The following is a 15,289-nucleotide window of genomic DNA, read 5'->3' on the forward strand; positions in this document are numbered from 1 at the left end:
ACGACGACGACGACGGCGGCGACGACGAGTAGGCGGACGACGACAGCGGCCTGCGCCGCCTCCGTAGAACTACTCGCCCGCTTCGCCGAAACTTTCGGAGCGGGAAACGAAAGCTCGTCGGCTCCTGCGAGATGGCGGAGGCGCCGGGAACATTTGTCGGAAATTAAAAAAAAAAACCTCCAAGACACCGTTGCGACAAGAATTATTAGAGGCACGGATCTTTTCGAAAAGTCCAGCCCGTTTCGCGCAAAAATTTAAAAATCGGCAACACAAAAAAACCTGTCACAAAATGCTCAAAAGTGCAACGAACAAATAAATGTTGGACGATGTATTCAGAACATTTTTTATTGGAAAATAAAATACATACAAAATTCATTACAATAAAAAAAAAATTAAAACCACGCGTAGTTATTTTTTGCGTCAGTGAAGTTCCCCGCCACTTTCCAACTCAAACAAACCTAACCTCAATTCGCTACTTCACCTACTCGTAGTTCTCCCGACCCGCGGTGACGCTTGACAGCTGACAGCTGACAGTCGCCGCGGCAACTGACGTTTGTGCACGCAAATAATAAACCCGAAGACCTCACGTTTCCTCGAAAAGCCAACGGAAGCCAGCGTCTAAACCCAAAACCGCCTTAAAATGTGAAAAACTGATGAGCAGCCTACCAAAACCGTGTGGCTCGGTGGCAAGCCAAAAAATCTACCACAGCACCAAGGTAAAAATAACCGCCCCTTTCGAACGCATCGCTCACTTTTCTTTGCAGGACCCCCCTTTGTTTTTTATTATGATGCGCTTGAACGTAAAAGTAGCCCTACTTTTTCTAACGACAATCGGATTTTTCACTATTTTGATTCTGTGGTCGGTGTGCGGTAAAGAAGCGAAAAGTTTGCAAGATTGGAGGAGACGCGGAAGGTACAGTTTGGACAAGCTGGTGGAGCTTCAGGGGGCCGAAGAGATCGACTGCGACATCAACGGGGAGTATGTGATAGGGTGCCGAAAAGAAGGGGATGAAGTGTACTTGCCATTTTCTTTCTTGCATAAGTATTTCGAGGTTTATGGGAAACTAGCGACGTACGACGGTTTGGAGAGGTTCGAGTGGTCGCATAGTTATAGTAAGGTGTATCATCCAAAGGGGAAGTATGATCCGAGGGGGGTTTTTATGTATTTTGAGAATTACAATGTGGAAGTTCGGGACAGGGTGAAATGTGTTAGTGCTGTAGAAGGGGTTCCTATATCGACGCAATGGGAGAGTCAGGGTTACTATTATCCAACGCAAATTGCCCAGTTTGGGTTGTCTCATTATAGCAAGAATCTCACGGAACCGGAACCTAGAAAAAAACTGATCGAAGACGGCGAGAAAGAATTGGCAAAGTGGGTGATTCCCCATCCTGGCATCATCGAAAGGGTCTATGACAAGTCAGTCGGGAGCAAAGTATTGAAGTTTAAAACCGGCGATCTGTATTTGGATGCCATTCAACTCAAAATGGAGCACGTACTAGATTTCATTATGTCTCTTAATATAGCACTCAGCGGCAACAGTAGTTTTAGCATTGTTTTACAAAATAGGGAGACTAGAGACATTTATAATTTACACTATATCACGTCTGACATACTTATAACAGTCCAGGTAAATAAATTTAATTTAGATAATTAATATATTACATGTGACGTATTCAAGGATAACAACGTGTATCACGGACTTGGCTTGACTCAAGAATGGAAAAAAGTCACTCGCGATCTCATAGTCGACTTACAAAAAGGCTTAAACTACCTTGACAAGGAGAAATCCAAGCATAAAATTCCTAGATCCAAGTTAAAAATAATCGCGATGTCTTTGAGGGGTTATGGTGCCATCGACAATCTCACTCTGTCTTCTTCAGAGCACATACAACAGTTTTACGACGCCGCTGAATGGTTTGTGAGACACCAAGATCCAGAAACCGGTGGGTGGTCTATTCCAGTCAAAAGAAAATTGGCTTCGGGTTTCCACGACTTACAAGCAGGTATGTAATAGCCTCGCTACCTATTAACAATTATCACACAATTATGGGTTTTTAGGTTGGTACTCCGCCATGGGCCAAGGCCACGCCATCTCCGTGTTATCTCGCGCCTACCACCACTCGGGTGGCGACATTCGCTACCTGAACGCCGCTCTTGCCGGCCTCAAGCCTTTCCAAGTCTCCAGCCACAAGGGCGGAGTGTTGGCCACGTTCCTCAACAAGTACCACTGGTACGAAGAGTACCCCACCAAACCGGCGTCCTTCGTTCTCAACGGCTTCATCTATTCCCTGCTCGGCTTGTATGACCTGATGACTATAGCGCCGCCCGGTCAAGCCGACGAAGCCGAGTTCCTCTTCAGGGAAGGGATGATTTCGTTGAAGGGGATGCTCTTGTTCTACGACATGGGGAGCGTGACGTCGTACGACCTGCGACACATTACGCTAGGCGTCGCTCCGAATCTGGCAAGGTGGGACTACCACGCCACTCATATCAATCAGTTGTTGTTGTTAAGTACTATCGAGAACGAGCCGTTGTTTGTTCAGACGGCCGAGCGCTGGATCGCGTACATGGCGGGGAAGAGGGCGGCGCATAATTGAAGGGGAGGGGCTCACGACGGTTGTAAGGATGTGCAGCGGATGTCAGGCGTGCGATGGGGGTGTGGCAGCTTTTTGCGGTAGTCGTAGTCGGAAAGGGAGTCTGCCCCGGTAGCTTTTCGTTTTAAATTGCAGATATATTTTAATTTGGAATGAATGACAATCCTGAAGGCGGCAGCTTAAAGGAAAGGGGCGGGATTTATGACCAATCGGAACGTTGGCTCCCAACAGCTAATAACTTGTGTGATATTGTCCAGTTGACAAGGGAATTGTGCTTTAAAGTGCCATATTTAATATGATTTAAGTTGATTCACCCAGCACACTCAAAACGCCTGACATCCTTAAAAATCTTGTTATCCAGTGACGGCGCCTTGGAAATCCTACTGTGATTCCTAAACGACGTCAAAGATGTTGTAGGAATTCATATTTCTCGAATCTAAATTACTTTTTAGTAAACATAAACGTCTCAGATTTTAAAAATTTGACAACTCATCCCCAACATTCCACAAATGAAAATTATAACCTCTTCGTCCCTTTTCTCTAAACCTGGCGCCGCCGCTGGTCGTACCTACTCATGTTGCATTTAGTTGTTTTCTGGCGTCTGTGACGTCGGTGTAGAAGGGCTGCGATTGTTTATTGTTCAAAGGACCAAATTAGCTTCTTCAGAGTTTATTTTCGTTGTTTATTAATAGGTTTCTTTCTAAGAATTGTATACCAAACGTTTTAGACGTATTTCTATGTAGCTACCTTTTTCGTAGTTGTAGTAGCAGCAACGGCGTTGTGATTGTTCGATGTAAGCCCCGCCCGACGACCTTGACTGTCGATCGGTTCGGCAAAAAGAGGCGGAGCGGAGCCGAAATTGTAAGCACGGTATACATTTAGACTCGTATAAGTATGGTTCTCAGTTAGGAAAACCCGCGAAAGGGGACTTCGGACAGCCAAATTAGTCGTTCGAAGTGTTTTTGTACATTTTTACCAATTTCATACTGTTTAGAAGTTTTAGGTTTGTGCGGCCGAATCCATTTACATTTTTCAAAGTAGCTCAAACTGGGCGCAACATAAAAACGACTGACAATCCTAGAGTTAAAGATAAATCTCAAAATTCCATGCGGTCGCATAAATTTGAAACGGACGCGGAAATGACATTCAGATTTGTAAAGTTCGTCGTCGTATTTTCGTTATGTTGTGTCGAAATGTCGGATTTTACGAAGTCTGTTGTCGATCAGTAGGTCGAGTATCTTCAAAGACTAATAGTTGCGAGAGAATAGGAGTCAATTATAGGTTGTAGTAAATAAAAGTGTACATTAAAACGGGATTTTTGTACATATTCATGATGTTGCTGCAATCATAACATTTAATGTTAGGCGAGGCGTAGCGATTTATAAATCTTTTACAGTGTATAACGCAACTTAATCTATTCGAAAAGAGCTTACTAGTTTACCTCAGCAGTACCTAAAGCTATGTAGTTGATATACCTGTCCAAGACAGACCTGCGATCCGTCCTGGACAGACTATACTTCCAAATGTCCTGCCTAAACCACAAAGTATATAACATGTGTTCATGAAAACAGCACTAATGTAATCAGTTTGGTCGTTTCCGCGGCCGAGGTATACTTTCTCAACGTAATTTGAATTTTGCCGTCCCCCTTAACCAAGGCTTCTTTTTACCTTATTTCGAAAGCCTAAGTTAAGTAGCCGATGTGATATTATTTACGTACCAAACTGTACTTAATTTTTTCTTTTAACTAATCGGGGCACTGCCAATTGTTTATAATCTATAAGCGGCCACTTTCTCGCTTCCGAAGCGACGAAATGGCTCTCTTCGATGTTCGAATATTGGATCCAAAATTAAGTGACTGGGACAATAACACTTAGGGAAATATACTAACCTAAACAAGACCGACTTTCATTTCCCCGACACCTGTCCCGCAAACGTCAAAATTTTTCGCTTTCGAAGGGTGATCGAAATTTCCAGTCCGGGGAATGACCACGAAAGCAGGAAGGAAAGACAACCATAAACAGTGCGAAAAATGCGAGTGCCTCATTTTGCCCGACGGTTCGGACCAGAAGTGCACCAAAACAAAGTCAAACAAAGAAAAAAATGTGTACGACTCTTCGGGAGACGGTGACGAAAGCAGCGGCGAAGGGATCGTCATTTCGCCGAAATGTCACGAAACCATCAAGATTTACGTCAAGGGGGGACCCTGCCTGGACAGGGACGAGTCTTCTCTCGAGAAGGATATTTGGACGATTCCGAACAGCGACACAGGTTGGTCAAACTGAATTTGAAAAAACACGCTTAAAAATTTGTAGGAGATGATACGACGTCCAGAGCGGAGCCCGCCCCTCAAGTAAAGCCGTCTTCTCAAACCAAACCGGCTCCCTCGGAGCCTTCAGGTACCCCCAGCAAAACGACCCAGACCGCCGACGAAGAACCTCCCCCCAAGAAGAAAAACGTCTGCTTCCGACTATGTCGCAAAAAGAAGCCCGCGGAAAAAGAAAACAAGAAAGGGGACGATAAGAAAAAGGACCAAGGTAAAAAGACTGACAAGTGTCACAAAGATTGCAACACACAGACGTGCCCGTCGGGTCCGAAAGCCGGAAAGTTGGGTGACGATTTGGAAGAGATAGGAGATTTTCTTAAAACCTGTCCAAAGTGTAAAAGTTGTGGGAAGGCAGGGGGTGGAGGGTGCAATACTAACACGATTATTTTTCCGAGGGCTCAGTGCGGAGGAGACGGGGTGATTGCTAATCTGGAGAACATGTTGCGTTTGGAGGCGAAAACTAATAGCAGAAATGTCGAAGACATAATGAGCGAGTTGCATAGACAGAGGAGGGAGATTCATGAGGTGAAAGATATGTTGGAGATGTTAATGAGGGCGATGCGAGAGCAGTTGTTTATGAGTGCGTTCGGAAAAGGAAAAACGCACATGCTTGATGATTCATACAAGACAAATAAGTAAGTGGATGCAGTTCACTCAAGACTGTTGAAAGAGTGTTTTTATAATTTGTGCTTTCAGCTTAGAACGCAAAAGTAACACCCTCTCTATGAAATCCGAAGAGAAATTTGAAAAAGTCAAAATGGCACAAAATACAGCAACGCCGCCGCCGCCTCCGCCGCCACCCCAAGAAAAAAAGAAAAAACGATTTTTTCCGTGGTGTCAGTGACGCGATATGTAAAAAATACCAAATAAATAACACAAAATTATTTGAGTTTTTTTTGGACGCTGATCTAAAAAAGGCGCTTTTATGTACAACGTAAATATTTATTTAAAAAAATTATAAATAGAAGTGATATTATTTGAGTTTTTTATCTTCTCGTTGCTGCTCTAATTTCCTCAAATACTTGCAATCGTCAATTAAAAAACTATAAAAGATGCATATTAAAGGGGCCGTCGATAAATGCCACAATGAGTGGCAATCGAACGTCCATAAAATAGGAGGAGTATCAATTATTTCTAAAAGCATGACTAGGCCTGCTAAAACTACGAATATTGCACACTTTTTCACATACGGTTGGCGGACTCTATTGTAGGTGCTCCAACCAAACCAACATATAGCAGTAAAAGTCCCTATAATTTTAACGTGAGTTTAACACAAAATCGCAAGTGTTACAAACCTATATATATGTTGAGCATCATATTATAGCCATAATCAAAACCCCCCATGCTTAAATAGGCCACGTGATTTGCTAAAAACGCAACAAAGAATGTTGTAATACTGACTAGAAGAAAGTTAGGGCCATTTCTGAACAACCTGAAAAGTTAAATTGTGTTCCAAGAGCTGTTTTTGCTTGAGCAAACTTTACCTCATGATCATACAATAACACGACATAAGTACAACTGAAAATCCGCATGCATAGTCCATCAACTCAGTAATGGGAAAATCACGGGTATGGAAAATTGTGGACCACAACCATGCATTCAAACTAACCTAGAATTGACGCTTGTTTTGAAACTTGTCGAAAAAAAATTACTAAATTACAATGCAATAACTATGCCACAGCCAATACAAGGGGCTATCACTGGGCACTTCCCTCCTAAACTTCGTAATCATCGCGCTGTGGGCATAGAAATTCAACACTGAAAAAAATGCAGACGCGGGCTCTTGTATTCCAAAAAAGCGTACGAAAGGCCACTGAAACATTACTTTAGTCTGAATAATGACAAAAGCACAGTGTCCACCTTTCCATAAAACTGTGGGGTTCTCCATTTTCGATCATGAAAGGCATCGACAGTTTTCCACATGCATTCATAGCGGCACTCGTCTTCGCACGACCACTGCAACAGTTCCAAGTAAAAAGGCTGTGCATAATCAGTGAAATGTAGCCCGTCTGCAACCAAATTTTTCATACTGGATAACATAACCTAACTTTTTCATACCGTCAGTGCAGTTTACTAAGCCGCACTTTTCCACGCATCTTTGGTAGTAAGGAGAGTGGTCACCCAAAGAACATTCCGATTTGTGGACAAAAAGTGTGGAAATTGTGACCACAATCAACAAATTCATCGCAAATTGTTTACAACATCTTCGAGCACAATCGGGGATGATCGGCTGTCAAACAGCGATAGTAACGCGGGAAGTTTGTTTTTTGTTTATTTTATTGTTACAATTACATAACAGCTAAAAACCTATTTCGAGTAATATTCAATTTATCTGAAATCGTTACCAAAAATATAAAAGAATTCGGAAGCTTGTGATGCCTTCTTCTGACGCAGCTCCCTACCTTATACACCTCCGCGTTTGGGTTTCCCTTCCCCAGATGTCGCTGCATCTCTTCCTCCCTTTCCCCGATTCGAATTCGTCCAGTCTCCGCGTCGCCATCTTCGTGCACGTACAATCGTGTTCGGTACTTATTCAGACGTGTTTCGAGCGAGATGGAAACAGTGTAAATTTAGAATGTATATTAGTATGTGTCGTTATTTAAAGTGCTGCCGTGCGAAAAGTGTTTGATGTGTGAGTTTGGTGTGGAAGTTGCGTGAAATGAAGGCAGAACGGGAGTCGAGCCGCCAATAACCCGGGGTTAAAAAATCGACGATCGCTCTCGGGTAAGTTGATCGAATTCAGTTATTTATCACGGTGTTATCAATTTGATGTTGACCTGGAAAAGACGCTCTTTCGAACGTTCGCGTCACCTGACAACTCTTTATCTTTATTGTTTCGATCGATGCTTCCTAACCTCAAGAACCGTTAAAATCGTCTTAACAGGTTGTTGTTTTGGCGCTGGACTCGAAACATTTTCGAAAATTTCGGCCACCGCATGCTCGATTGGGACGACGACTGGTGACCACAGTGGCACTATCTTTGCTTGCTATTGCACACAGGAATATTTGTCTATTTCAATCGTTAAAAAAGTAATTTTCATTGTTTGATATTTACGTACGTCTTAAGTTGCAATTGTGTTAAAAACAAATGTATCCCTTCTGGTCGTCTTTTGTTACTTATATCAATGCACTTTCTACTGTTAAGCTACATTCGAAAGATTATCAAAAATTTGCGTCACGGCACACTTGATTCGGGGTGACCAGTGTTCCGTTATTTTTGCTCGCTGTTGTACTCTGCTCGTTAAAAGCAAATATTTGCCCCTTACAGCTGTTACAATTCTATTTTGATGCGATAACAATCACATATCAGTCGCCACAGTGCAAACAACACCACAATAAATAAATTAACCAAAAAAAGCAAAGCCGTCGTGATTCATCGTTCCACATTTTGGCGCGATTTTTCCGTAAAGTGTCAGGTGTTAGAGCGTGTTGTTTGTAAAGTGAGTGTTTGTTTACGTTTTATTCGTGTTAATATTCACCTCGACACTTAATTATTTACACTTTTACATTTTTATAACAATAAACAAACGTCAGTGGAATAGATAAAAAGCGCGATTGAGGTAGAAAATGTGGTCTGTATGTGGTCAAAACTGGTTCGGTGGGGTGTTTGTCCTTAACAAACTGCTTAATTAAATGGTCGGGTTTGGGTTGTCGAAAGTGAAAATTGATGGTGGCAGTTCGGTGCGACGGTTTTAAAATTTAAATTGGCGGAAACGGGGAGAAAGTTGTCGGTTTCTGAAAGTTTAATCCATGTATGACGAAATCGTTGAGAATTTAGCTGTTTTTGTCAATTGGAGATTCGGTAATTGGTGTGGGAGGGGTTACGGGAGGAGTCGGTGTGGACTTTGTTGCTTGGCTCCGCCTATTTCAACGAAACCCAACGAATCGCAGTACACACAATGGTCAATTCGCGACAAGTACGTACAACATCCAAAAAAGAATTATATAAGTTCAGTATTTTAGGTTAACTGTATAATTCTATTTACTTTTTCGTATTCTAAGACCTATGAAACGTCAAGAAAAGATAACAAACTATTCATCAAGTGAATCCTATTATAGTAGAGACCAGGAATTGGTGAACATTCCCAGAAGTGGTAAACTGCACAGGGTGATAATAGGATTTACAACGTTTGCCTGATTTTGGGTTGCTTGTCGAAAGGATCAAGGAATTTACGAATCGGACGTCTTTGTTCATTAAATATAATAACAATGACCTATGGTCCTTTCAGGAGAGGCATTATTTCAAGCCGTTTATTAAGGGCTTCCAGTACACTTGATCTTTAGTATATACGACATCCCCAGCTTACGCTAAGACCGTTGTAAAAGGTTTAAAAGAAAATACTAACTAACAGAGAGTATGCAGCAATTTTCGTTTATTTTGCTTCATGACAACGCTAATTTTTTTATAGCTTCCGAAGAAACAAACTTTCAAGTCCTTTGAATAGCTCAAGAAATTCTTCAGCTGTGTCTTTGTTGCATTCTCTCCCGAAGATTTTCAGTAGGGTCCAAATCCATCGCGTCTATTGTCTGTAAACCGCTACTTACCGCACCGGCAAGAGGGTGCGATATTGTCAAGTTAAAAAAAAAAAGATTTAGCCCCATTGCGGTAAAATGATTGCGTGCTATGATAGAAAATCGTCGTTTTCCGTTACACAACAAAACTACACTTGTAGTTCAATCCGCTGCACAAAAACAAGCCACTACTTCTGATCAAATTCCAGATGTCCCACTTCAGTTTTAAATGACACATCGCAAAAGCCGTGCGCTCGCTCGCAGCTCTCAATAATCGTATCAAATTTTAACAAACAAGCTCCTTAGATTCGGCTCCTTCTGAAGCTCGTTTTCGGCGTGTTGCGACACGTTGTCAAATCGATTCAAAGCCCACTCGTGCAAGGACCTCCGGGCAATGTATGCACCCTCGTCATTTGTCACTCACAGTCAAAGACCCAGTCCTCCCTTTACGGCATGTCCAGCTTTTGGTATGCTAATTCGTCATGTAAATCCCTCATCAGTAAGCACGAGTTTGTTTTGCCCGCGATCCTGCCGTCTCGAAACACAATGGTCTGAATTTGGAGTGTCTTTCGTGGGTGGTTTATGTACAATCTAATCATTAGCCAGGTATGTCATATTTATTTTAAAGCTACATCGGCCCACGTAGAGTGGCATTCATCAACACCGCGGAAGAAAACGATCTAACCTGAATATGATGAGTCGATGAGTCAGTCGTACGATCGGATTTGAATGCCGTTATGCGAGCCGTTTCGAACGCAAAAAATCCTGAAGGGGGCCGAAAAGATCATTACGCAACAATGGCGTTTCGACAGGAGAGGAGGAGGCAATTAAAAGCGGTCTAGACAAAAAGTTTTACGTAATAACGTCGCCATTTTGACGTTGTCGTTGCAAAGCGTCAAGGTTACGACGAGTACAAACAAACGCACCGCGGTGTAGTATTTCACGCACGCACCATGTATATGTGAGTCATGCTGTTTGCGATTAGTCTGAATGTTTTGAAAATAGACGTTTGTTGTCTTCGTGTACGACAATAATGTTCCGCTACACAGTTTTAGATCTTGACATCCGTCGAAAATAAAACGTGAATTGGGTTACCTTCAAACCTAGATTTTGACGTCTTTGTGATGGTATTAGAAAGCACGCACGTCATTTTTCCTTAACCCTTTGTTGCCTGTTTACATAAGCCAATAGGAAATTAACGAGACAGGAAAATTAATGTAGCGGTGCGATTATTAATCGAGTATGAAACTTGACACTGTTTTAATAACTTCCTAAAGCCTAAAGTGAGTCACTGGCGGAGGGGAAAATGTCGTCTGTGGATACAGGAAAAATGCGAAGCCTTATTGGGTACGACGACAGAGAAAGCATGGCAATTATGTATTGAAATTTTAATTATTACGAGCGAGTACGAGTTAATTGTCGCGTGGGACGGCACAAATTGGCACAATTCCAAAGGTTTTGTCTCTGTTTCACCTTTTGGAGTTGTGGTCCAGTCGTGGCATTGATCATGTTATGAAACGGCCTGCAGGGACGTCCCGTTCATATTTTAATTGTTTGAAAACGCGGTCCCCCGTTTAGACCTACGCAGACAATGGAAAGAACAAGGCACGAGAGGCGGAGTTAGCTTTTCGCGCTTCGCATCATCACTAGCTCCACCTCTCACCATTGTAGCTCCGCCTGCGAAATTCGTCGTAGTTACGAGATGGAAATGTCTGCTGCACCCACTGTTTATGTGTGAAATTCGGCACGCTTTTTTCCCCTCGACAGCTCTTTAGCAAGGTCGCTTTTTCCCACATCCAAAAAAATCAATAAACGATCAATCAAAATAAAACTGCAATTATGCCAACAACTACTGGTCTTGCGTAACACTTTTAACCCTATCGCCAGATCTAGAATTCGCATGTTTTTGTGAGCCGGAGGCGGATTTACGTGTTTTGACATTACGGGGAGTCACGCACCGCAGCACTCCACTGCGTGCACGCAACACTGTCCTCATTGTTTTTTTTTTCGACCATTTCGGCAACAGTTCGTTCTACCAAGCGACAATTATCGATGGCGTAATTATACTTTTCGGACTTGCGATAGCAATCGCACCGATACGATTCTAACGTTGTGCGCAATTAATGCGGTGTAACTCCAGAATGATTGAAGATTTCCTGAAGTAATCAGCGCGGAGCTAAACGAGCAATTTACATTCCAGAGCCTCTAGCCAGACCCACCTCCATTTTTTCCCTCGTTGGTATCGTTGCGTAATTGTTGTGTATGGTCCTTTTTTGGGTCGATGCCTCTCGATTTTGCCCACATCGCCGTTTTTCATTTCTTATCCTCTTCGCGGCGTTCATTTGCGGCGTTTTAAATTACCTTCCCACATATCCGCTGGTACTTTTTCATTCCGCGAATGAGCTCGCTAACTTTCCATCACGAAATCCGCCATACTGACGCGTTTTTTGAAGCGCACAACGTATTACACCAACGGTAAAGCGCCCGTTTTTTGGCACTGCGGGTTTTGACGAATCGCAAGTTTGCGAGTGCCATTTAACTTTCCAGAAGTTGGTCCCTAGCTTCGCTCCAATAACGATCGCTTTGCGCGTTATGCAGTTTGAACATGTGCAAAATTTAACGCGCCGAGCGTTCGACCGCCGCCTTATGTGGGGCATGATCGCGATTTTTGCGCGTTGGTGAGTGAGTCGAGTAGAATAATGCTAAGTTAAGTGGTTAATTATGTCGTTTTTGTGGAATTACGAAAAGCTGTGTTTGTTTCAGGCACCAATGGCTGATGATGGCGAGGCATCGAACAAGCCCAAGCCGCACAGGCCGCAGGCAAGTATGATTTATATTGTTAATCCCGCCATTACCCGATATGAATGGATAAGTAATTATTATTTATACGATGACACGTCTTGTTTCCGAGCTGATGTGCCCACACGCTGCATGCAGCTCGTCGCCGCGGGTGTGACCCGACCATTAATTTTTCCGGAGAAAGTGTTAAAAAAATCACAGGCCGGCTTCGCGGCCTTGATTGTTGCAGTTGCGACATAATGTTATGATTTACCGATGGCTCGAGTGGCGCAACTCGTACACACAAAAAAAAACAAGGATTGCCCAACGCCAGAACCGAAAAACGGCCGAGGGCAAGAAGAGCTTCGGCAGAATTCCTGCCTAATGATTTAATAATCTCGACGCGGTTGACATTTGTAAGTTGGCATTAGATTTTCCCGCGTATTACGCGGTAGCCGCATGCAGGTGCTGTAATGTCGGCTTTGTTAGTACCCAACGAAGCGAGACTCCTCCTGTCAGGGGGGAATTTTACAGAAAACAGAAATTTGCGCCGGGTATTTTTACACCTTGCCATTTCGCGTTCGTTTGATTGTTTCGACGAAACTATTTTCGCTTTTTGTATACGCCATTAACCGACTTAGTAGTTGTGTTAATTGTCGGTGCCCGCTAAAAATAAGTTTATCGTCTCGATTTGTTTGCAACAATGGCAAGTAGGAAGCGTTTCGCGTCTCCGACGCTATCGAAATCGTCCCGTAGACGCGTCGAATCGCTAAAATTGGAGCGAAACTTCTTTTCGTCGACACATATTCTTCGCTATCAACCGTCCCTGCACAAATATAGAAACCGCAAGGTGCGGTTCGAAGGTGGAATTTTTCCCGATGCACTTTTCCCATTTTGCGCGCTTAATTGCGTTTTGAAATTTTCTAAATCACGCTTTTGCTTTTTGTCGATTATTATTATTCAAGCGAGTGAAGGTGCATTGTTTGTTACGGAAAAAAAGGCGGTGCGTTTAATTACAATTGCGAGAAATGCCTCGGAGCGCGCACGTACTTAACTCTAATGCAGAAAAATGTCGAAGGCAGTGCCGAAACGTGAGCCGGCTGCACCTGAAGGTTACCTTTTTCGCAACATCCGCTCATTTTTCACGGAAAAATAAACCAACGGCCGAGTGCCTTATTAATTTTAATCCGTCGATGTCTTGTCCAAACACTTCGGTTCGGTTTAGAGAAGGAAGCCGTGTTTACGACAAACACGCTGCAGTTACATAAAGTACTGCCGGTTTCAAATAAACCGGCATCTGGTAAAAATCTTCGCGGGGGAAAGGTTTGTTTGAACGGGGGGCGGCATGTTCAGTGTCGGCCGGACCAATCGACGAGGTTTTTTGAGAAAAAACGCCAAAATCTGCGGAATGTGAGCCGGCAACGTAAATATTATGTTGACTCTTTACGACGGCGTTAACTGCTACTAAACGTCGTTTTTTTCGCGACCCAACAAACGCTCCTCTGTTTCAAACATTTAGGTCAACAACTCCTTACTGGGGTATTTTACGGGCGCACCCTCGCCTCGATCCGGGCGAAGCTACGAACGTTTCCACCGGATAACTTCGTGAAGGGAGGTTATCGTCGGAATTCGGGTGACGCAACGCAGATAAAGACGGTCAGACTTTTAATTGAATATTATTGCAATCGTCGGCGGCGCCTAAATTCCGGATAAGCTATCAATAACCGACGCTATTTAACAATGTAAATGGTAAGTAAACATGCATATTTAGAAGATGTTGATTTATACCTGCGTGCGTCACCTTGAAGCCGCTTAATAATTATTATTCGCTTGGAATTTCAATGAAAAAAAGCCATTACAGCGCTTTTTTACGTGACCTTATCGATCAAAGCAACGAATTCCTGCGTCGTTGTAATTTATGGCGCCCGCCGATAAAGCATCTTCCCGTACACAAAGGCCCATTTTCACCACGCAAAATACGGGAATGCCGAGAATCCCTCGTCTCGTCGGTGAATCATCCGCCCACGTTTCGTCTCTCACCCTCAGGATCGCGACTCATTCAAATGACACGAACTTCATCAAACGAGTTTTCCCATATATGGCGGCGTTATTCGCGATCGGCAAATATGGTAGCGTCGATACGTTTCGAATTTTTCGGCAAATTTTTAAACGGCGAACTCAGGAAGGCATCGTGGGACCTCCTGCATGCGCCCAGACAGATGGGTCAAGGGACGAGCGACCAACGGGACGCGGTGGCAGCTGCCGCGAAGCATAATCACAAAAGAAAACAGTATCAAATAGCGACAGCGTCAATATTGATTGAATCGAGTAACAAGTGGATAAATCGCACAAACAATCGGAATAAACAGACGGCGGCTCGCGTGAGATTGACTCATATGCCAAGGGTACGAAGAAGAAATCGACGATCGCGGCATCACCGTATGGGTACTTGCTGAAAGTAACAAAAGTCCAGATCGATAAGTTCAACAACCTAGAAGAAAATTTAAAAGACTTTGCATGCCCGCAAAAATTGTTACCAGTCATGCAAGAGTCTACGCCTTATCAGCGTGTGGCGAAAAGTGGCCTGAAATCGACGGATTTACTTAATAATTCATGCGGGTAGGCACTGATTACTTTCCATTCACCAGACGCCGAAAAATTTGACTAGTGCCGATCGGTTTCGAGGGAATCTTGTCGACATTCCAATTCCGAGGAAGTTCCGTCGTTCTATTAGGCCGTAATCGCTTTACCTGACGGAGGTAATACTCCGTTGGGTCGTTATCCCTTTTGCGGTTCTGCCGGCACGAAAGGAAACGTATCCAGAACAAATTCTTCTCCATCGAAAACAAACAAACCAAAAGACACGTCATCCCCTGAATAATGCATGAGCGTCGTCTTAAAACTTTAAAGAAGGTCGCTAAACATCAAAATCAATCAATACGCGACGGACGCGTATCCTTGTCCGAAGTGACGACTGCGACCACGAAAATCGTCTCATCATGCCTCATCGCGCTGTAATTCGCGAAGATAAAACTCCTATAAAAATTAGAGTGGGTTTTAATGCTTCCTCGGAGCGAATT

The 15,289-nt window shown here is 43.4% G+C and overlaps 4 protein-coding genes across 11 annotated transcripts in view; 3 read left to right on the plus strand and 1 right to left on the minus strand.

The window, feature by feature from the left end:
• Positions 1-519: 519 nt before the first annotated feature.
• LOC135136163 (D-glucuronyl C5-epimerase B) lies at positions 520-4,492 on the plus strand. The gene is made up of 4 exons (XM_064065321.1): positions 520-716; positions 765-1,628; positions 1,680-2,004; positions 2,060-4,492. Exons 1-4 carry the CDS (start codon positions 654-656, stop codon positions 2,596-2,598), a joined length of 1,791 nt encoding a protein of 596 aa, XP_063921391.1. The 5' UTR covers positions 520-653; the 3' UTR covers positions 2,599-4,492.
• Positions 4,493-4,566: 74 nt separating this feature from the next.
• On the plus strand, positions 4,567-5,803 carry LOC135136164 (uncharacterized). Its single transcript, XM_064065322.1, has 3 exons — positions 4,567-4,864; positions 4,909-5,554; positions 5,616-5,803. The coding sequence occupies exons 1-3, from the start codon at positions 4,579-4,581 to the stop codon at positions 5,761-5,763; spliced, it is 1,080 nt and encodes a 359-aa protein (XP_063921392.1). The 5' UTR covers positions 4,567-4,578; the 3' UTR covers positions 5,764-5,803.
• Positions 5,804-5,840: 37 nt separating this feature from the next.
• Positions 5,841-7,159, minus strand: LOC135136165 (post-GPI attachment to proteins factor 3). Its single transcript, XM_064065323.1, has 6 exons — positions 6,978-7,159; positions 6,780-6,928; positions 6,580-6,732; positions 6,404-6,528; positions 6,215-6,351; positions 5,841-6,167 (listed from the first exon to the last, which is right to left on the minus strand). The coding sequence occupies exons 1-6, from the start codon at positions 7,102-7,104 to the stop codon at positions 5,893-5,895; spliced, it is 966 nt and encodes a 321-aa protein (XP_063921393.1). The 5' UTR covers positions 7,105-7,159; the 3' UTR covers positions 5,841-5,892.
• Positions 7,160-7,416: 257 nt separating this feature from the next.
• LOC135136161 (rho GTPase-activating protein 21) overlaps positions 7,417-15,289 on the plus strand; it is a 37,336-nt gene continuing 29,463 nt past the window's right edge. For all 8 annotated transcript variants that reach the window (XM_064065309.1, XM_064065310.1, XM_064065314.1 and 5 more), the window contains exons 1-2: positions 7,417-7,643; positions 12,195-12,251. In XM_064065309.1, coding sequence (XP_063921379.1) covers positions 12,201-12,251 — 51 coding nt within the window. In that variant the 5' untranslated portion in view covers positions 7,417-7,643; positions 12,195-12,200. The remainder of the gene's footprint in view (positions 7,644-12,194; positions 12,252-15,289) is intronic.

Source organism: Zophobas morio, unplaced genomic scaffold (assembly GCF_036711695.1).
Source record: "Zophobas morio isolate AGI-343-1 ecotype UQ-CSIRO unplaced genomic scaffold, CSIRO_AGI_Zmor_V1 ptg000026l, whole genome shotgun sequence".
Taxonomy (NCBI): Eukaryota; Metazoa; Arthropoda; class Insecta; order Coleoptera; family Tenebrionidae; genus Zophobas; species Zophobas morio.